This window comes from Ornithorhynchus anatinus, chromosome X2 (genome assembly GCF_004115215.2).
Source record: "Ornithorhynchus anatinus isolate Pmale09 chromosome X2, mOrnAna1.pri.v4, whole genome shotgun sequence".
Lineage (NCBI taxonomy): Eukaryota > Metazoa > Chordata > Mammalia > Monotremata > Ornithorhynchidae > Ornithorhynchus > Ornithorhynchus anatinus.
The window spans coordinates 16,567,736-16,590,017 of record NC_041750.1 but is presented as its reverse complement, the minus strand read 5'-3'; the positions used below and the strand labels follow the sequence as shown (position 1 = coordinate 16,590,017).

At 48.2% G+C, this 22,282-nt stretch overlaps 1 protein-coding gene across 2 annotated transcripts in view; it reads left to right on the top strand.

Annotated features, from left to right (window-relative positions):
* DNAH1 (dynein axonemal heavy chain 1) overlaps positions 1 to 22,282 on the top strand; it is a 168,267-nt gene that overhangs the window by 135,643 nt on the left and 10,342 nt on the right. For both annotated transcript variants that reach the window (XM_029052729.2, XM_029052730.2), the window contains 11 exons: positions 707 to 874; positions 1,121 to 1,312; positions 3,347 to 3,478; positions 9,900 to 10,025; positions 11,108 to 11,227; positions 11,513 to 11,662; positions 11,959 to 12,119; positions 12,526 to 12,751; positions 12,850 to 13,045; positions 13,697 to 13,848; positions 21,569 to 21,765. In XM_029052729.2, coding sequence (XP_028908562.1) covers positions 707 to 874; positions 1,121 to 1,312; positions 3,347 to 3,478; positions 9,900 to 10,025; positions 11,108 to 11,227; positions 11,513 to 11,662; positions 11,959 to 12,119; positions 12,526 to 12,751; positions 12,850 to 13,045; positions 13,697 to 13,848; positions 21,569 to 21,765 — 1,820 coding nt within the window. The remainder of the gene's footprint in view (positions 1 to 706; positions 875 to 1,120; positions 1,313 to 3,346; positions 3,479 to 9,899; positions 10,026 to 11,107; positions 11,228 to 11,512; positions 11,663 to 11,958; positions 12,120 to 12,525; positions 12,752 to 12,849; positions 13,046 to 13,696; positions 13,849 to 21,568; positions 21,766 to 22,282) is intronic.

Genomic DNA, 22,282 nt, shown 5'->3' with positions numbered 1-22,282 from the left:
AGCCCCTGGAGGATCTTGAGGAATGGGGAAACAGGGACTGAAAGTTTTTGTAGAAAATTGATCTGGGCAGCAGAGTGAAGTGAAGTTGCTCCTAGCAAGTCATGGAGCGTCCTGGTAAGCCCTAGCAGCAAATTTCTGGCCACTTCTGTTGTGGCACAAATGCCGCTGCTTCAGCACAGCTAGTACTGGGTCATGGTGAGGTGGTACAGAGTTAGGCCTGGCATAGGCAAGACCCAGGTGGGACTGGGATGAGCTGGTCAAGGCTGGAGATTTTCTGCTCATTTGTAGGCCCAAGCCTGGCTGTTTTTAGCCCCAGAATGATCCTACACAGTAGTAGTAGTGGTAATCATATTCATTGAGGGCTTATTTTGCACAGAGTACTGTACTAAATGCTAGTGAAGAATACACAGATGGGAATTAGATCTGGTCCCTGGCCCTTGGGAGGTCTAAAAAGAGGGAAAAGGGAATTGGTGACAGGCACATGAGGAGAGATGAAACAAATCACTAAGAACATAAAGACACACACACAAAAAGATCTGCAAGGGACTGTGGCTAGAGGGAGATCTTCTCCCCAAGCTCTGTCCTCTAAAGGAACCTTGGTGCAGAAGCTTCTCCCAGCAGATCTCTTCTAGAAAATGAATGGGATTAAGTCATGGGCTACCTTGCCTCTGTGGCCACACCAATTTGTTTTACGATGTCCCTCCAGGACAACATCCCTGATACAGTGATCAGAGCCATCCAGCCGTACATTGACAATGATGAATTCCAGCCGGCAGCCATTGCTAAGGTGTCCAAGGCCTGTACCTCCATCTGCCAGTGGGTGCGGGCCATGCACAAGTATCACTTTGTGGCCAAAGGTGTGGCACCCAAACGGGTGAGTGTGTGTGTGTGTGTTGGAGGGTGGGGGGTGCTGGGCCACCTTGAAGCAAGGCTAGACTCAGTTCTGGCTGGGTACACAGGGCATGGCCAGGAAGCTCTGAGAAGCAGCCCTCTGGGGAAAGCGAGTTCTGGCCCAGGCAAGGTGGTTTTTCTGGGATCCCCTTTGCTCTTCCTCCTGCTTTTTGATTGGGCCCCTGTAAATCAAGGATGACAGTTCCCGGGTACTAATGTTTCTCCTCAGCAAGCCCTACGTGAGGCCCAGGAAGACCTGGCTGTGACTCAGAAAGACTTGGATATAGCAAATCAGAGACTGCGAGATGTGGAGGACGGCATAAAAGTCCTACAGACAAAATACCGAGACTGTGTCTCCAAGAAGGAGGAACTGGAGTTGAAATGTGCACAGTGTGAACAGAGGCTGAATCGAGCTGACAAGGTGAGGGAGGCGGCTGCCACGACTTCCGCTGCAAGGCCCTTTTGCCACTGGATTCTCTGCGGTTATTCCTCCCACGTGTGGAATGAAAAAACATAAATTTCAAAGCTCAGGGACCCAAGGGGAGATATTATTTTCACTTTCTAACCCCATGGGGTAGCCATCAGTGGGGTCAGGGCTGCTGTGAAGCACCATAACCCATTTCCCTCTAGACTGCAAGTTCCTTGTCTTCAGGGAACATGCCTAGGTCTCCTTCGCAGACGCCTCCTCCCCCTCCCATCCTTTAACTGTTGGAGTTCCTCAAGGGTCAGTTCTTGGCCCTCTTCTGTTCTCCGTTTACACTCCCTTGGTGAACTCATTCGCTCTCACGGCTTTGACTACCATCTCTATGCAGATGACACGCAGATCTACATCTCTGCCCTTGTCCTCTCCCCCTCCCTTCAGGCTCGCATCTCCTCCTGCCTCCAGGATGTCTCCACCTGGATGTCGGCCCGCCACCTAAAACTCAACATGAGCAAGACTGAACTCCTCATCTGCCCTCCCAAGCCCGGTCCTCTCCCAGACTTCCCTATCACCGTGGATGGCACGACCATCCTTCCCGTCTCTCGGGCCCGCAATCTCGGTGTCATCTATGACTCGTCTCTCTCGTTCACCCCACACATCCTATCCGTTACCGAGACCTGCCGGTTTCACCTTTACAATATCGCCAAGATCGCCCTTTCCTCGCCACCCGAATGGCTACCTTACTGCTACGGGCTCTTGTTATATCCCGGCTAGACTACTGTGTCAGCCTTCTCTCTGATCTCCCTTCCTCCTCTCTCGCCCCGCTCCAGTCTATTCTTCACTCCGCTGCCCGGCTCATCTTCCTGCAGAAACGATCTGGGCATGTCACTCCCCTTCTTAAACACCTCCAGTGGTTGCCTATCAACCTCTGCTCCAAACAAAAACTCCTCACTCTAGGCTTCGAGGCTCTACATCACCTTGCCCCTTCCTACCTCTCCTCCCTTCTCTCTTTCTACTGCCCACCCCGCATGCTCTGCTTCTCTGCTGCCCACCTCCTCACTGTCCCTCGGTCTCGCCTATCCCGCCGTCGACCCCTGGGCCACGTCCTCCCGCGGTCCGGGACTGCCCTCCCTCCTCACCTCCGCCAGGCTAATTCTCTTCCCCTCTTCAAAACCCTACTTAAAACTCACCTCCTCCAAGAGGCCTTCCCAGACTGAGCTCCCCTTCTCCCTCTACTCCCTCTACCGCCCCCCTTCACCTCTCTGCAGCTTAACCCTCTTTTCCCCCCATTTCCCTCTGCTCCTCCCCCTCTACCTTCCCATCCCCTCAGCACTGTACTCATCTGCTCAACTGTATATATTTTCATTACCCTATTTATTTTGTTAATGAATTGTACATCGCCTTGATTCTATTTAGTTGCCATTGTTTTTACGAGATGTTCTTCCCCTTGACTCTATTTATTGCCATTGTTCTTGTCTGTCTGTCTCCCCCGATTAGACTGTAAGCCCGTCAAACGGCAGGGACTGTATCTGTTGCCGACTTGTTCATTCCAAGCGCTTAGTACAGTGCTCTGCACATAGTAAGCGCTCAATAAATACTATTGAATGAATGAATACCAACTCTATTGTATTGGACTCTCTGAGAGTGCTGAGCTCAGCGCTCTGCATGCAGTAAGCTCTCAATAAATATCATTCATTGATTGATAAGGACACAATTTCCTTATCAGGAAGCCAAGCAGCCTAGTGGAAAAAGCACAGCTCTGGGAGTCAGAAGACCTGGGTTCTAATCTTCACTCTGCCACTTGTCTGATGTGTGATCTTGGGCAAGTCTCTTAACTTCTCTGGGCTTCTGTAAAATGGGGATTCAGTACCTGTTCTCCCTTCTACTTAGATTGTGAGCCCCATGTGGGACAGGGACTGTGTCCAACCTGATCAACAGGTATCTCCCCTAGAGCTTAGAACAGTGTTTAACACATAGTAAGCACTTACAAATAGACTAGTAATAACAATTTTCCATGTGGTTCTCGTCCCACAGCTGATCAACGGACTGTCTGATGAGAAGTTGCGCTGGGAGCAAACAGTGGAGGATCTGGACGACACGATCAACAACATCTATGGGGATGTGATGGTGTCAGCAGGCTTCGTGGCTTACCTGGGCCCCTTCACGGTAAAGAGCAGGAAGGAGAGTCTTCTTCAGACTGAATCCAGTTTCCTGACTGCCTCATCCCTAATCTGGCACTGTCAAATCAGAGTATGGCTTCTGTAAGGAGAGGCCATGTCTCACTAATTTGCTGAAGGTCTTTGAAGGGATTGATTGACAGGTGACTAGAAGTGAACCACATGGATAAATATCCTGTATTTAGAGTCTCGCAAGGCCATAGAAGGTGTTCCATACCAGAGGAAGCATGGCACTGAAATGAATGTTCTGTCATGGATAGCTAACTGAAACATAGGAAACAAAGGGAAGGGGTAAACCAGCACATTTCTGGATGGAGAAATATAAGTAATGGGGTCTCCCAGGATGGGTGCTATAGCGGAGGGGGTGAAATGTCAAATGGACAGAGAAAAACTGCCTCGAGGTTAGTTCACCAGCCATCTTCAGCACTTCTGGATTTAGTCATTCCGTGTGTGTATGTATGTGTGTACCTTTCTAAGCACTTCATACAGTGCATCACACCCAGTGTGTGCTCAATAAATATCATTACTATTACTATTACTACTACTATAGAAAAATGGCAGATGAGCTTCAATTTGTGGGTGTAATGTGAACCATAATTTCATGATGAGGGGCTTTGAACATTCAATCATGACTCAGAGGAACTGTGGACTTGACCCTTCAAAGCAATGTGCTTTTTTTTGGTTTTGTTTTAATGTGTGGAGGTAGTTATAAAGGCTGACAAAATTCTGGACTTTATCAGGAGGGGTACAGTAAACAAAAATAATAATATTAATAATGTTGGTATTTGTTAAGTGCTTACTATGTGCAGAGAACTGTTTTAAGCGCTGGGGTAGATACAGGGTAATCAGGTTGTCCCACATGAGGCGCACAGTCTTAATCCCCTGGCTTAATCCCCTTAATCCTTCTGGCTCCCAAGCATGGGCTCCCAAGCATGAGCCACGCTGCTTCTCTAAAGATGTCCTAATACTGATCCCTGAGGGAGAGGAGCAGGGGGGAAATGATACAATTTACACTTATCTTCCAGCCTGAGAAGCACCAAATTTAATCCCTCTAATTTTTCTATCCAGGGCAGAACATTCCCTCCAGTGGAATATTTCCTCCAAACCCCTGATTACTCAGTTTTTTAAGTCTTTGGGGTGTAATGTTGTCAAACCTTATTGAAAATTTAAATCTATTATTTATACTGCTTCTCCTCCATCCACATACTTGTTGACTCTACAAAGAACTCCAGCAGATTAGTGAGGAACACTTTCTTTTGGGAAAAAAAAACCAATCCAAATCCAAAACAAACAAACAAAACTATGTAGCCTTTCCCCCAACTGGTTGTGTTTTTCGAGGTGCTTTTGATTTAATCTTAATGATCAATCCTGCTAATTTGTCATTTAGGGAAGTGGACCTTAGAGCTCTATACTTTATCGGAGAAGCAGCGGGGCTCAGTGGAAAGAGCCCGGCTGGGGAGTCAGAGGTCATGGGTTCGAATCCCGACGCTGCCACTTCTCAGCTGTGGGACTGTGGGCAAGTCACTTCTCTGGGCCTCAGGTGACCTCATCTGTAAAATGGGGATTAAGACTGGGAGCCCCACATGGGGCAACCTGATGACCCTGCATCTACCCTAGCGCTTAGAATAGTGCTCTGCACATAGTAAGTGCTTAACAAATACCAACATTATAGAGAAGCAGCGTGGCTCAGTGGAAAGAGCCTAGGCTTGGGAGTCAGAGGTCATGGGTTCGAATCCTGGCTCTGCCACTTGTCAGCTGTGTGACTGTGGGCAAGTCACTTAACTTCTCGGTGCCTCAGTTACCTAATCTGTAAAATGGGGATTAACTGTGAGCCTCACGTGGGACAACCTGATTACCCTGTGTCTACCCCAGCGCTTAAAACAGTGCTCTGCACATAGTAAGCGCTTAATAAATACCAACATTATTATTATTATTTCTAGAATCACCTCTGGAACCTTTGCTTTAGATGAGAATTACACTTTCAGGTGGCTATCATCTGATCCTGGAGCAGTTTGGTCTGAAACAGTCAATGTGGTTTCCACAATATGAATCCAGTTCCTCTGACCTGTCTAGAGTGGTATTTCTCTTCCCATATAAAGATTTAGGTAATGAAGCAGTTTAACCTAGTGGAAACAGAATGAGCCTGGGAGCCAAAGGACCTGGGTTCTAATCACAGTTCTACCATTTGTCTGCTGTGTGACCTTGGGCAAGTCACTTAACTTCTCTGTGTCTCAGTTTCCTCAACTGAGGAATGGTGATTAAATATCGGTTCTCCTTCCTACTTAGACTGTGAGCCCCATGGAGAATAGGAACTGTATCCGACCTGATTAACTTTGTATCTAGCCAGGGCTTAGAACATCGCTTCACACAAGCACTTAACAAATGCCATAAAAAGAATTCATTGAACCTCTACAGGCTGTATTGAGCCACTTCCCTAGAGTATTTCTAGCCTGACAGCCTGGCACCCCATTGACTTTTGTCCCTCCACTTGGTCTCTAATTATATCCCAGTTCTCATTAGCCATCAAGCATTCCAATGCAATCCATTTAAATTTTTAGGCTTTATAGCGTCAGCGGGAAGCACTTGCACATTCTGGCTTTCCTTTAGTGGCTTTATGTTTAGATAGCCAAGTGCAACATCCAAAAGAGAACTAAATAAGACAGCCTGATTATGAGGTTGGGAGAGGAGAGCTCATTTAAGCACCATATTCTTCAGATTTCAAGCCTTCAGATCCTTCAAAATCGTCATATTCATTTATTGAATGCATACTTTTTGCAAAGCACTGAGGAAATGACTGAGCAGGTAAAGCCATGATTCAGGTCCTCAAGGAGGGGTATGTGTAAAGCCATAAATGGAGGATTTAGGCCAGAACCAGTAGCTTGGAACTTCTGTTAAGTTCCAAGGTGCTAGAAGCTAGGGAGATAGTAATATTATTCTGCTGAAGTGAAATTGTCCTGTGCTTTCCAAAACTTTCCTCAAATAGATTTCATGGGAAGTAGCATTCCCAAATCTCCAAAGTTTAATTTTCCCAGTCATTTGCTCAGTTTTTTTACAGACTTCCTCTGAGTCCTCTTTCTGAATTCAGCACAGCCATTTGTAATTCCCTTTTTAATTCACTCCTCATCTTTGCATTTGTATTTTCCAAGGGGGTGGGGTGGATTTTTTGGGTAAGTTAGGCAGGAGCTGGGCTCAGCTTGAGTAGTAGGAAGAGGGACTATGGCTTATTGTTTGGAGGAGCAGAGGAGTTGGGTTTGGAAATTTCAGAGACCCCCTTCATGCTCAGGCTGCTGGGGACAGGCTCCGAACATTCTAACGACTCCCATGTATAGCAACCTGAGAGGGAAGGGGAACTCTGACCTCTGCTCCTCTGAGACCAGGGGCCTCCTCTCCCCTCCTCCCCATGCCCACCCCCGCCACACACACACCTACACCTAACCACCACAGGCCTGGAGATTTCAGCCTTGATCCCCTTGATCCCCATCACTGCCACCCCCCCACCCACCCCCGACCTCCACAACTCGAGGTCTTGCTCTGACCCACCCACCACCTCATCCGGTATTCCCAGATGAGGCAGGGAATGGGGCTTAGAAGAGACGGGGGCGGGGGAAGAGTCTGAAAGGCATTGGGAGAACCCCAGGTGAGAAGGGAGTGATGACCAGTCTAGGGAAGGAGTTCCCATGTTACTCTCTTTTGATCCTGTTCCTGAACTAAGCAACTTGAGGTTGGGAGATTGGGAGAGAAAATGGGTTTGGGAGTAGCAGGGGGGCCGGGCGGGGTGGAGGTGGGAGCTGAACGGGGCTTGGAACAACAGGGGTGGGAGCAGGGGAATGGTCCAGGTCCAAGATTACCAGGGCTGAGGTGGAAAGTCCCATGGCCCTCTTCACCTCCAATTCCCCACCAGTTCGGGGGGGTCACAGAACTCCAACCCACAGCTTGGAGAAGCAGAGGTCAGAGTGCCCTGACTCCCCATTCCCTCATTGGTTGTTGAAGGAGGTAGACAAGTGACTTATTGGACTCTATCATTCGCCTATTGTCTGCAGAGACCTTAGTGGGAAGGATTTCTGACTCCTCCAGTCCTCTGAGCCCCTGGTGGGAGTCCCTCTTCCTTTCTACTTGCTGCAGATAGGCGGCAAATGATGATCCACAAATGCTATTTTCACAGAGCCTGATTTGAGTTCTGTTTCTGAGTTGTGTTAAAATAACTTCATCCTCGAGCTGAATGTCACTTGCACTCTCTTTGTAGCAGCCTGAGCCAGAGAGGGGACTCTGACCCTGTGGCTGGTAAAACATTTCATGGCTTGCATGCCCCGATATCATGTCACTGGTGTGTACCCAGTGTCAGTCACCCAAAACTCGTGGAAGAGTGCTGACCCTGAACCTGGATCCTGTTAGTTATGATACTTATTCAGCTCTTGTTAGGAGAAGCCCGTGGCCTAGGGAAAACAGCACAGGCCTGGAAGTCAAGAGACCTGGATTTTAATCTCAGCTCTGCCACTTGCCTGCTGAATGATCTTGGGCAAGTCACTTAACTTACCTGGGCCTCAGTTTCCTTATCTGTAAAAGGGGTATGAAATGCCCCGAATGGGACAGAGATAGTGTCCGAACTGATAATCTTGCACCTACCCTTACACTTAGTACAGGCCTTAAGAAATACTGCGATTGTTACATGCCAACACTGGGGTAGATCCCAGTGTAACAGAGCCAACCCAATCCCGACCCGACATGGGGCTTACAGTCTAAGTGGGGGAAGACAGATAAAGACAGTGGTAAAAATGGATTGCAGCAACGACAAACCAAGGTGACCAATCAATCTATTCCATTTATTGGTGCTCACTTTGTGCAGAGCACTATTCTAAGTGTTTGGGAGAGTACAATATAACAGGGTTGGTAGACACATTCCCTGCCCGTGATAATAATAATATGATTAGTGGTAGTAATACTAATAATAACTGTGATATTTATTAAGCACTTATTATATGCTAAGCCCTGTACTAAGCTCTGGAGTAGGTAAAAGATAATCAGGTCCTACATGGGGCCTGCAGTCTAAGTAGGAGGGAGAACAGGTATTGAATCCCCATTTTGCAGATGAGGGAACTGAGGCACAGAGAAATTAAGGGACTTGTCCAAGGTCACACAGCATGCAGTTGGCAGAGCTGGGCTTAGAACCCAGGTCCTCTGACTCCCAGGTCCAGGCTGTTTTCACTTGGCCACGCTGCTTCAAGACAAGTAAAAGAATGGCTCTCAGCGGTGAGCGTCCTTGGACTCCCTACTGCGAGTGGATCTTTTTAGGGCAGGGAAGAAGATTCAGATCAACACCACAGCATACTCAGTTCTGTCATAACACATTTACGTGACACATTTTGGCACTTTAGGGCACTTTTTTCTGATTGAGTGTCTGTCTGGATATGGCATGACAGGGTGTCAGAAGCAATAGTCATGTGCAGGGAACACTGGGAATGTTGGGATCACTCAGACCAAAGGCAGCCCTGCAGGAGCATCGAGGAGCCTGAGGGCCCTTCTCTCCAGCAGTAATGGTCAGCTGCTTTTCCTGTTGCTCTTGTTGCTTTTCACCAAATTTGCCCTGTTATCTCCTTTTTGTATGGTACTCGTTAAGTGCTTATTTTGTGCCAAGCACTGTAATAAGTGCTGGGGTAAATACAAGATAATCAGTTTGGACGTAATCCCTTTTCCAAATGGGGCTCACAGTCTAAGTAGGAGAGAGTGGGATTTAATCTCGATTTTACAGATGAAGAAACGGAGGCACAGAGAAGTTGTGTCTTTTCTCAGCGTGTCTGTCTACCCCTCCCATTTTAGGCTGGGAGCCAGCTCCTTCTTGGGCCAGGGACCATGTCTGTATCAACATCCTTGTACTTTTCCCTACTGCTTAGCACAGCACTTGGTAATAATAATAATAATAATAATTGTGGTATCTGTTAAGCACTTACTATGTACCAGGCACTGTACTAACCGCTGGGGTGGATACAAGCAAATCGGGTTGGAAACAGTTCCTGTCCTACGTGGAGCTCACATTCTTAATCCCCATTTTACAGATGAGATCACCGAGGCACAGAGAAGTGAAGTGACTTGCCCAAGGTCACACAGCAGACAAGTGACAGAGCCGGGATTAGAACCCATGTCCTTCTGACTCTCAGGCCTGTGCTCTATCTCAACAAATCAATAAATATTAATGATAAGAATGACTACCCCAGCGCTTAGAACAGTGCTCGGCACATAGTAAGCGCTTAACAAATGCCAACATTATTATTATTATTATTACTCTTACTGGGTCAGGCCAGTGGGCCATCTGACCTAGCATTCTGTCTCTGACAGTGGTGACGGGATGTTGAAAATATAGGAGATGGTTGCCCTCCCTGACACTGACAGTTCACAGGACCTGTTTTTCCTTTCAGGGACAGTACCGGACTGTACTGTGTGACCTGTGGGTCAAGGAACTGGAGCATTTCAATGTCCCTCGCACCAAGGAGCCAACCCTTATCGGGACACTGGGAAATGCGGTGCAGATCCGATCGTGGCAGGTATGGCTGGGGTGGGACCCGTGAGTCTTGGACCTGAGAGTCTGGGCCAGGGTGAGCTGTCCCAGACCAAAGCTAAAAGACCTGCTCAGTCCCAGAAATTCTGAGTCAAGATTCATTCGATTAGCCGCATCGACTGGCCAACTTGAAAGGACCAGGCACAGTGGCTCCCCAGACGTGGGGGAACACTTTGAAACATTCCTCTGGCGGTGCAATGCCAAAAGAAGAAGCGAGACCCTTCTTTCACAGAGCCTGGATAAGGCTGTCAGTGGGACTTTGTTTACTCAAGTGTCTTTGGGTGCCACCCTGGCACTGAGAGAAGAAAAAATCAGGTATAGATTCCACAGTGGTGTCGAGCTTTTCCATTTTCCCTTGATGGTCATCTCCCATCTGTTCTTGCAGGCATACAGTCATGGAAAAATCCTGACCGACAGGCGATGAACACTGTTTCCCTACAGTCTGAGCCCTACTGAAGGGATAGTTGGGGTGGGGACCTGGGTCCAGGTATTATTCTAGCTGGCCGTGCTCCTCCCCCTCTAGACTATAAACTCCTTATGGGCAGGGAACTTCCTACCAACGCTGTTGTATTATACTCTCTCTCTCTCCCCGCTGCTTAGAACAATGCTGTGCACATAGTAAGCACTTGCTAACTACCATTGATTGATTCCTGGATCTGTCAGGGGAAGGGAAGCCAGCAGCCAGAGAGGGAAATTGGGTTTGCCCCGGAGTTTCCTGTAGACTAGTGGATAGAGCCCACACCTGGGAGTCAGAAGGACCAGGGTTCTAATCCCACCACTAGTCAGCTGTGAGACCTTGGGTAAGTCATTTAACTTCTCCTTGCCTCAGTTCCCTCATCTGTAAAATGGGGACTAAGATTGTGAGCCCCATGTGGGACATGGATTGTGTCCAACCTGATTACTTTGTATCTTCCCCAGTGCTTAGAACAGTGCCAGCACATAGTAGGTGCTTAACAAATATCATTAAAAATGAATCAATAAAGAAATAAAAGCCTGGCCCAATCCTGGAGAGCTCTTAGCCCAGGCAGTCATTAGCAGCCTCAGTGCTGATATTTTCCCTCTGAACAGATTGCAGGTCTCCCCAAGGACACCCTGTCTGTGGAGAATGGAGTCATTGCTCAGTATTCCCAGCGCTGGACTCACTTCATTGACCCTCAGGGACAGGCCAACAAGTGGATAAAGAACATGGTAGGTTCCTGCCACCCCCTGGTGAAGGAGGAAGAGGAGGAGGAGGAGGAGGAAGGTGACAATGGTGACCCTTTCCTGGCTTTGGACTCTCTTCCAAGGAATCCTCTCATTTCCCAATTTCCCCCCAAGGCTACTGCCCAAGAATGGTCTGCAGGGCAGTAGTTGAGAATTGGTCTCGAGACCTCTGAAATGAGGAAGGTGAGCAGAGGAGTCTTTCTTGCAAGTAATATTGAAGGGAGCTTCCCACTGTCTCTCACCTAGATTTTACTACTTCTTCTTTCTCAGGAAAAGGAGAATGGCTTGGATGTGATTAAGCTGAATGATCTGGACTTCCTGCGCAGTCTGGAGAATGCAATCCGTTTTGGCAAGCCATGTTTGCTGGAGAATGTTGGGGAGGAACTGGATCCAGTTCTGGACACTGTCCTGCTCAAACAGGTTGGCACACTCTCTTCCCTCCCATTCATCACCAGACAGGAGGAATGGAGGTCAGTTAAGCCTGGAACAGAGAAGCCCAGCACCCCATCCTCCCAACACCCCCTGGAGATGGTGTTACCTGCCCTTTCATCTTCTCCCCATTAGGGACCTGAGATGATCAATGTCCTTTGCAGAAAACTCTGAGGTTCAATAGCTCACAGTAGAGTCATCTGAGTTAGGGGGTCTGCTTTTTCCATAAAGAACCTCCCAAATGCCAAAACTGATGCTCTTATCACTCTTTACCCTTTTTGGCTCAGACTTTCAAGCAGCAAGGCAACTTAGTACTGAAGCTAGGTGATGCTATCATTCCTTACCACGAAGACTTCAAGATGTACATCACAACCAAGCTTCCCAACCCTCACTATATCCCTGAGATCTCCACTAAGGTCACGCTGATTAACTTCACCCTCTCTCCCAGGTAACTGAGGCCTCCACCCCCACCCTCCTCCTCTACCCCCCTGCCCTGGCAAGCCACCCTCTATTTCCCGCTGCTCTCGGAGGGTGAACGGAACTGGGTGTAGGGTTTGGACCCACTTCAGGGGGCCTCGTCAGTGAGGAACCGTGAGTTGTTCTCCCCTGTGGAAGGCTTTCAGATGTTAAGTTTTCATTTCTTTTGTTTCTTCTTCCTCCACTTCTTACACAGTAGTTCTGTTGTTGTTCTGTCCCTTTAAGCTTCTTTGTTCTGTCCTCTCTCTAAGAAGCTCAGTAGCCCAGAGGCCTGGTTTTCCAGGTGTCGAGGGAAACCAGAGCAGAACTTGGGGCCGATGGGTGGGGGGGGGCGGGTAGGTGGGGAGGGGAATACAGCACCTGGGCTTTCCTTGCAGTGGCCTGGAGGACCAGCTGCTGGGCCAAGTGGTGGCTCAGGAAAGGCCAGACTTGGAGGAGGCCAAGAACCAACTTATCATCACCAATGCCAGGATGAGACAAGAACTGAAGGACATTGAGGACCAGATCCTGTTCCGGCTCAGTTCCTCAGAAGGCAACCTTGTTGATGACGTAGAGCTCATTAGGGTGCTGGAGGCATCTAAGCTAAAAGCTGCAGATATTCAGGTCAGTGACTGGGCCTTTATGCCCACCCACCCAGCGGGAGGCTTCTGAATGTCTGGCCAGTGAAGCACCAACTATGTCTGAATTGTCCTTTCCCCAAGGCCAAGGTGAAGATAACTGAGAGCACAGAGAAGGACATCGACCTGACTCGCATGGAATATGTCCCCGTGGCCACCCGCACCAAGATCCTCTTCTTCTGCATGTCAGACCTTTCCAACGTGGACCCCATGTACCAGTACTCACTTGAGTGGTTCCTCAAAATCTTTCTGTCCAGCATCACCAACTCTGAGAAAACAGGTATGGCAGAAGCTTCCAAAGTCATTTCTCTCCACTTCCCCAGATCCAGCTTTCTTCAGTCCCACCCTGTTTCCAGCATCATTTGTGTGGTTCTCCTTTATTTCTCCTGAATCCTGGGTGCTAATCCATGGTCCAGTGATGTGCCAGTTGCACCTAGGGGAATCCCGCCTCATCCCCTGAACACCAAAGGCAGGACCAGTTCCAGACGGGGTTGGATTTGGTTTCCTACCCCATCCCCAAGTCCTGCTCAAGGGAAGGTATGGTATGGGGAAACTCTAGGCATCTGATACCAAACCTAATGCTTGGGTCGGTCCTTGAGGGGACCAAACTCCCAGAAAAAGATCTGGAACCAGTCTGCTCTCCCAGAGGTCCTCTGACCCAGTTCCTCCTTGGTCTGGCTTGACCACGTGGGCTGGAACTGTAGCGACCTCTGAGGCTGAGGAGGGGGGTGGTGACCTTTATTTTCCAATGAGCCAATGCATTCTAGAGGTCCCCCAGTGGCCACGCCTACATCTGGGAGGTGGGTGTAGTGTCTTCAGAAGGGGACTCAGGATCCCCTCTGTAAGCCTCTGCCCCCACCTCTTACCTCTGAAGGGCATTCCTGGGGAAAGTAATGCTCCAGTTGACTATCATGTGCTGGGCTCATTTCAGACTCCGTGAAGAGACGGATCGAGAACATCAACAAATACCTGACTTACAGCCTCTATAGCAACGTTTGCCGCAGCCTCTTTGAAAAGCACAAGCTCATGTTCGCTTTCCTCCTCTGTGTTCGGATCATGATGAATGATGGGAAAATCAAAATGGTAAATGGCCCGTCTGTCATAGATCTACCACAACCCTAGGCTCCCTCACCTGCCTCTAGCCCGCATTTATTCCTTCCCCTGTGACTTACCATTCCTATGCCAGGTCTTGGGTTAGTGGTAAAATTCTAACTCTCCCTTCCTTTGAAGGCCACATCATCTGCCCAGTCACCATCACCTACTGCTCCCTAGGCCCCACCTCCAAGTTTCCGAGCAACTTTGATCCCTTTCTGACATTCCATCTCTCTCTCTCTCTTTCTCTATCTCTGCCCCTACACTGATCCTTGGGGCCTTCAATATAGGTATGGATATTCCCGACGTTTCCACTGTCTGCTTCCTCTCATTCTTCAACTCCAGTGACCTCCTGCACCATCCCACCTCACACACTCACCAACTTAGACACCCATTTGATCTCATCATCTCTACTCACTAGAGGGTCAGTTCTTGGCCCTCTTCTGTTCTCCATTTACACTCACTCCCTTGGTGAACTCATTCGCTCTCACGGCTTTAACTACCATTTCTACGCAGATGACACGCAGATCTACATCTCCGCCCCTGTCCTCTCCCCCTCCCTTCGGGCTCACATCTCCTCCTGCCTCCGGGATGTCTCCACCTGGATGTCGGCCTGCCACCTAAAACTCAACACGAGCAAGACTGAGCTCCTCATCTTCCCTCCCAAACCCGGTCCTCTCCCAGACTTCCCTATCACCGTGGATGGCACGACCATCCTTCCCATCTCTCAGGCCCGCAATCTCGGTGTCATCCTTGACTCGTCTCTCTCGTTCACCCCACATATCCTATCTGTTACCAAGACCTGCCGGTTTCACCTTTACAATATTGCCAAGATCCTCCCTTTCCTCTCCACCCAAATGGCTACCTTACTGCTACGGGCTCTTGTTATTTCCCGGCTAGACTACTGTGTTAACCTTCTCTCTGATCTCCCTTCCTCCTCTCTCGCCCCGCTCCAGTCTATTCTTCACTCTGCTGCCCGGCTCATCTTCCTGCAGAAACGATCTGGGCATGTCACTCCCCTTCTTAAACACCTCCAGTAGTTGCCTATCAACCTCCGCTCCAAACAAAAACTCCTCTAGGCTTCGAGGCTCTACGTCACCTTGCCCCTTCCTACCTCTCCTCCCTTCTCTCTTTCTACCGCCCACCCCGCACGCTCCGCTCCTCTGCCGCCCACCTCCTCACCGTCCCTCGGTCTCGCCTATCCTGCCGTCGACCCCTGGGCCACGTCCTCCCGCGGACCTGGAACGCCCTCCCTCCTCACCTCCGCCAAACTGATTCTCTTCCCCTCTTCAAAACACTACTTAAAACTCACCTCCTCCAAGAGGCCTTCCCAGACTGAGCTCCCCTTCTCCCTCTACTCCCTCTACCACCCCCCCTTCACCTCTCCGCAGCTTAACCCTCTTTTCCCCCCATTTCCCTCTGCTCCTTCCCCTCTCCCTTCCCATCCCCTCAGCACTGTACTCGTCTGCTCAACTGTATATATTTTCATTACCCTATTTATTTTGTTAATGAATTGTACATCACCTTGATTCTATTTAGTTGCCATTGTTTTTACGAGATGTTCTTCCCCTTGACTCTATTTATTGCCATTGTTCTTGTCTGTCTGTCTCCCCCGATTAGACTGTAAGCCCGTCAAACGGCAGGGACTGTATCTGTTGCCGACTTGTTCATTCCAAGTGCTTAGTACAGTGCTCTGCACATAGTAAGCGCTCAATAAATACTATTGAATGAATGAATGAATGATTACTCACTATACAATCTCTAACCTCACCAACTCCAAAATTTCACTCTCCAACTTCAACTTCCTCCCTGACCTGCCTTCTCTCCCACAATGCAAGTCTGCCTTGTTTCCCCACAGAGACCTCCAGTCTTTCTACTCATTTCAATTTTCTAAAGTCATCATGCCCCATTTGGTCCCCAGACTAACCTTGGTGCACAAATCCATGCCATCAAGAATGCCCTCTCCACTGAACTCAACTCCCTTGCTCCCCTTTTCCTCCATCAATCTTGTACTACCAACCCACAACCCCGAATCACCTCCCCAGTACACTTCCTCTACTCATTTGCTCGAGCCACTGGGCGCTGCTGGTGGAAATCCAGACATCCGGAAGAATTCAGCCACCTCAAACTCATTCTAATCTGTTTCAACTCTGCCCTCTCCTCCACCCGACAACAATACTTCTCCAACCTTATCGACTCCCATTCCCAGTTCCAGCACCATCTGTTTCAGACTTTTAACTCCCTCCTCAAGAATCTTGTCTCCCCACCCCCACCTCTTGCCACTTAGAACCTGGCAACATACTTCATTCATAAAATTGAAACTATTAGGCATGATCTCTCTAAAATCTCCCCTGCTCCTCTTCAGCCCGCCTCCTTTGGTGCTGTCTTTGACTTTCCCAATATTCCCAACAGTATCTCAAGAAGAGATCTCTTGCATCCTCTCAAAATCTACCCCCTTCACCTGCGCCTCTAACACCACCCCTCTATGTCTTATTAAAACACTTGCCCACTCTCTTCTTCCCTCTGACTGTCATCTTCAACTGTTCACTTTTCAGTGACTTCTTTCCACTGCTTTCAAACATTCTCATGTCTACCTTACCCTAAAAAACCCCTCCCTTGACCTCATGGCACCCTCCAGTTATTGCTCCATCTCCCTCCTTACATTCCTCTCTCCAAACGCCTGCTTCCTCCACTTCTTCCCCTCCAGTTCTCTCCTTGACCCAGTTTAATCTCGGCTCCGCCACTTATCTGCTGTGTGACCTTGGGCAAGTCACTTAACTTCTCTGTGCCTCAGTTACCTCATCTGTAAAATGGGGATTGAGTCTGTGAGCCCCACGTGGGACATCCTGATTACCTTGTATTTTCCCCAGTGCTTAGAACAGTCCTTGGCACATAGTAAGCACTTAACAAATACCATTATTATTACTATTATTATTATTAATCTGGCTTTCACCCCCTCCACTCCTCAGAAACTGCCATCTCTAAGCCTACTAATGATCTCCTTCTTGCCAACTCCATGACCTCTACCCCCTCCTAATCCCCCTCAATTTCTCTTAGCTGCCTTCAACACTGTGGACCACCCCCTTCTTCTGGAAATGTGATCTAACCTTGGCTTCACTGCCACTGTCCTCTCCTGGTTTTCCTCCTATCTCTCTGGCCACTCCTTCTCAGTATATTTTGAGGGCTCCTCCTCTGCCTCCCACCTTCTAACTTTGTGGGTCCTTCAAAGCTAAATTTCAGATCCTCTTCTATTTTCCATCTACACTCACTCCCTTGGAGAACTCATTTGTTCCCACAGCTTCAACTACTCTCTATGTGGATGAATCCTAAATCTACCTCTCCACTCCTGATCTCTCTTCTTCCCTGCAGTCTCAAATTTCCTCCTACCTTCAGGACATCTCTATTTGGATGTCCTGCCAACACCTCAAACTTAACACACCCAAAACATAATTCCTCATCTTCCCAGTCAATCCCTGTCCTCCCCTCAACTTGCCCATCACTGGAGACAACACCACCATCCTCCCTGTCTCACAAGCCCATACCCTTGGCATTATCCTCGACTCATCTCTCTCACTCAACCCACATATTCAGGGTCACTAAATCCTGTTGGTTCTTCCTCCAGAACATGTCTAGAATCCATCCCTTCCTCTCTTTCCAAACTGCTAGCACACTGATCCAAGCACTTATATCTCACCTGGCTTAGTGCATCAGCCTCCTCACTGACCTTCCTGCCCCCTGCCTGTCCCCACTCCAGTCCATACTTCACTCTGCTGCCTGGATCATTTTTCTAAAAAAAAGTTCTGTCCTGGTCTCTCCACTCCTCAAAAACCTCTAATGGTTGCCCATCCACCTTCACATCAAACTGAAACTCCTTACCATCAGCTTGAAGACATTTTGTTAGGTCTCCTCCTCCTCCTATCTTACCTCAGTGATCTCCTGCTACAACCCAGCCTGCAAACTTAACTCCTCTAATCTCAACCTACTCTCTGTTCCTTGATCGCTTTTATCCTGCCTTTGACCCCTTGCCCATGTCCTCCCTCTGACCTGGAACTCCCTCCCCCTTCATATCTGACAGACCACCACTCATCCCACCTTCAAAGCCATCCTAAAAATCACTTCTTCCCCAAGAGGCCTTCCCAGACTAAACCCTCATTTCCCCTAAATGTCCTTCCTTTTGGATCGACTAAGTACTTGGCTATGTACTCCTTTAGTGCTTTGATTCTCATCCCAGCCCCACAGTGCTTATGTATCTATCCTTATATTCTTCCATTTTTCCTACCTGTAATTTATTTTAATGCCTGTCTATATTATTGATATTGTTATTGTACTTGTTAAGTGCTTACTATGTGCCAAGCACTCTACTAAGCTCGGGGGTAGATACAAACAGTTAATCAAGTTGCACACGGTCCCTGTCCCACATGGGGCTCCCAGTCTAAGAAGGAGGGAGGGCAGGTATTGAATCCCCATTTTACAGATGAGATAACTGAGGCACAAAGAAGTGACTTGCCCAAGGTCACGTGCGGAGCCGGGATTAGAGCCCAAATCCTCCAACTCCCAGGCTCATTCTCTCTCCACTAGGTCATGCTGCTTCTCCACGCTGCTCTACTGTTCTTTAGAATGTAAGCTCCTCGGGGGTAGTAATCATGTCTACCAACTCTATTGTATTGTATACCTCCAAGTACTTAGTACAGTGATCTGCACACAGTAAGTGAAGTGCTCCATAAATATCATTAATTGATTTGATAAACTGACAGAAGAGGGAGCTCCCTCTGGTCACGTTCCACTGGGCAGTGGGCATGACTACTTCCTGTTGTTGAGAAGCGTAGGGAGACACTCCACTGCCAGCCATCTTTTTTTGCACTTTTCTTGGTCTCAGGGACGTGAAAGAGAGAGGGTAGAAGGAGAAAGTCAGCCATTGTCAGTTATGATTACAATCATCATAATCATCATCAGTGGTATTTGTTGAACGCTATTATGTGCACATCCCTGTACTAAGCGCTTGAGAAAGTACAATACAACAGAGTTGGCAGTCACTTCCCTGCCCACAACAGTGAACATTATGGTGATTATTATGCACTTACTTTGTGCCAGGCATTGGATTGAAAGCTCCTTGAAGATAGGGTCTGTGTCTTTTATTTCTGATGTGTTGTCCCCGATATTCAGCACATGGTAGGTGTTGAAGAAATACCCTAGATTGATTGGTATTAGGCTCTGGGATGGATACAAGATAACCCCAGTTGCATGCCAGTAAATGCTGTTTTGGCGGTGGTAAAACCAGCTCAGGGAACAACCCAGCAATCGGGGGTCTAATCCCAGCTCCGTCACTTATCTACTGTGTGATCTTGGGCAAGTCACTTGACTTCTGTGGGCCCCAGTTTCCTTATCTGTAAAATGGGGATTAAGACTGTGAGTTCCATGTGGGATGAGGACTGTGTCTAACCTGAATACTTGTAACTATCCCACCTCTTAGAACAGTGCTTGGCACATAGTAAGCACTTAACAAATACCATAAAAACCCCCCAGCATTAGCAAGAGTGTTTTATACTATGGAGGACAACGATGGGGGAAAGTATGCTAAAAAACCCCAAAATGCAACTTATGCAGACATTCAAGTTAGCTGCTTTTCCCCGGGGGGCTGGTTAGCATGATTGTCCCAAACTCACTGAGGAAGGTAAGCCCCAGAGAGGTTGCCCCCATCTTCTGCCAAGTATTTGCAGTTGCTCTGCAGATCCCTCAGCTCTGAGAAAGAATGGGCAAGAATAGGGAGGCAGCCTGGACTAGGGGAAAGAGCAGGGACCTGAGAGTCGGAGGACCTGGGTTCTAACCCTGGCTCTGCCACGTGTCTGTTGTGTGACCTTGGGCAAGTCGCTTCACTTCTCTGTGCCTCAGGTCCCTTATCTGTAAAATGAGGATTTAAATCCTCCACCCTCTGATTTAGACTGTGAGAGCCCCATTTGGAACAGGGACTGTGTCCAACCTGATTGTCTCCAGTGCTTAGTACAGTGCCTGGAACATAGAAAATGCTTAACAAGTACCATTAAAAAAAAATGGGCAGCCCTATGGGGCAGCCACTGATTAGAGGCACACCATAAATGGGGGGGGCGGGGCGCGGCCGAAAAGTGGCAACTATGGTAATCTCATATACAAAGAGTATACGTATGCAAGAGATTTTCTCTCACTGTACACTCCCGGATGCAGTTTCAGCTTAGAGCAGAAGGAGAATTCTACTAACTCCACTACTACTGCCCGATTTGGTTGCATCCACCCCAGTGCCTAGTACAGTGCCTGGCATGTAGTAAGCACTTAAATATCATAACTATTAGTATTATTAGACCTTTCTCCTGTAGAGCCCAGGATGGGAAGCAAGCTATCTGGGGTCACTCCAGTCCTGGTTCAGATACTGAATAAGTAAGGAATCTTTGGCAAGTCATTCCCTCCATTTCCCCTCAAGGCATGCAAATTTATTATTATTATTATTATGGTAATTGTTAAGTGCTTACTGTATGCCAGCCACTGTACTAAGAACTGGGGTGGATGCAAGCTAATAGGCTTGGACACAGTCAGTCCCTGTCCACGTGGGGCTCACATTCTCCATCCCCAATTTACAGTCAAGGTAACTGAGGCGCAGAGAAGTGAAGTGATTTGTCCAAGGTCACACAGAAGATGAATGGCAGAGCGGGGATTAGAACCCATGACCTTCTAACTCCAGGCTCATGTTCCATTCACCATGCCATGCAAGCACTCTGATTTTTCAAACAGAAATTCCTGACCTTTGGCTCTAAGGGATTCCGTTAGCTCTCTCTCCCCACTACTTTTCCTCACTCCTTTCTCACTACACTCCAGCTAGCACTCTTCACTCCTCTTAAGCCAACCCACTCACTGTGCTTCATTCTCGTCCCTCTCACCCCAGAGCTCTTACACCCTCTCTCCTGCCTGGAACTCCCTCTCCCTTCACATCCTGCAAATGACTGCTCTCACCATTTTCAAAGCCCTTCTGCAATCACACCTCCTCCAGGAGGCCTTCCCTGATTAATCTTTTATCTCCCCATATTGTATGCGCCCCCTACTGCCACTTTGGCTCTTCTGGGTCACCTTAGGACTAGGCATTTTCCTCTCTCTCTCCATCATAGTACTGACGTATATGTCTTTGAGCTCGGATGCTTCCCCCAACCTGAAATCTATCCAACGCTTAGAGCAGTGCTTGGCACATAGTAAGTGCTTAACAGATACCATCATCATCATTATTATTATTGTTTTAATGTTGGTCTCCACAGATTGTAAGATGCTTGAGGGTAGAACTCGGGTCTAATAACTCCACTTTATTCACCCAAGTGCTCAATACAGTGCTCTGCACTTGAGTAAGTGCTCAATAAATAGTATTGGTGATTGGACAGAGCAAGGTGCTCCTTCATCCCCGAAGGTGATGGGAACGTGTCTACCAACTCTGTTATACTGTACCCTCCCAAGTGCTTAGTACAGTGCTCTGCACACAGTAAGTGCTCAGAACTGATTGATTGATGATGTGAGTTGCCAAGAGCTTCTTAGTAGAAAAATGATATTTGGAGGAAGTTAATAAGTACGTTTTACATCTCTATAGGTGTATAAGGCTATGTACCTAGAACAGCTAGAAAAACTGGGGTTAGTGCTAGAGTGACCAGCTTAAACTGACCTATGGTGATGACACCTTCCCTTCTCTCTTTCTCTCTCAAAGGCGGAATGGCGCTACCTTCTTTCTGGGGGCTCTGTCAAGAAATTCCGGGAGAATCCAGCAGTTGATTGGCTGTCAGAGAGGGCATGGAGAGACATCATGGCCCTGACCAACCTTGAAACCTTTACCTACTTTGCTAATGACTTTGTGAGATACCTGCAGGAGTTCCGGGATATTTTTGACAGCCCGGAGCCTCACCGGTGAAGACTCTGTCTGACTAGGAGGGAGCGAGACAGGGCAGGGATGTCTGAATTCATTCATTCATTCATTCAATCGTATTTATTGAGTGCTTACTGTGTGCAGAGCACTGTAGTGAGCAAGATAAGAGAGCCCTAATCTAGGATAGGGTGGGTTCCTGGAAGAGAAAATACTTCTGACTAATGGTTTTCAGCCAGTGGTACAAGGGTCACAAATGGGATCCCAGAGGGCATCATGCCTGCAACTGAGGTGGGGCAGGAGCGTTTGGGAAAGGAAAATTCAGTGACTTGATTCCCCATTCATCCTCCTGTCGCTCTGATTCTTTAGCTCTCTCTCATGAGCAGTCCCCATTGATTTTTAAGAAATAAAAGGCTTCCTGGTCATCAGTCTGTCCCGCAAACCTCTGAATGACCAATCCCAGTGTCTGTATCTGATGAGATTTGTCGGGGGGGAAAGCAAGGCCTTGAAAATAATACCTTCCCACTGGCGGTCTTACTTTCCAACACACGTGGGGTCTTG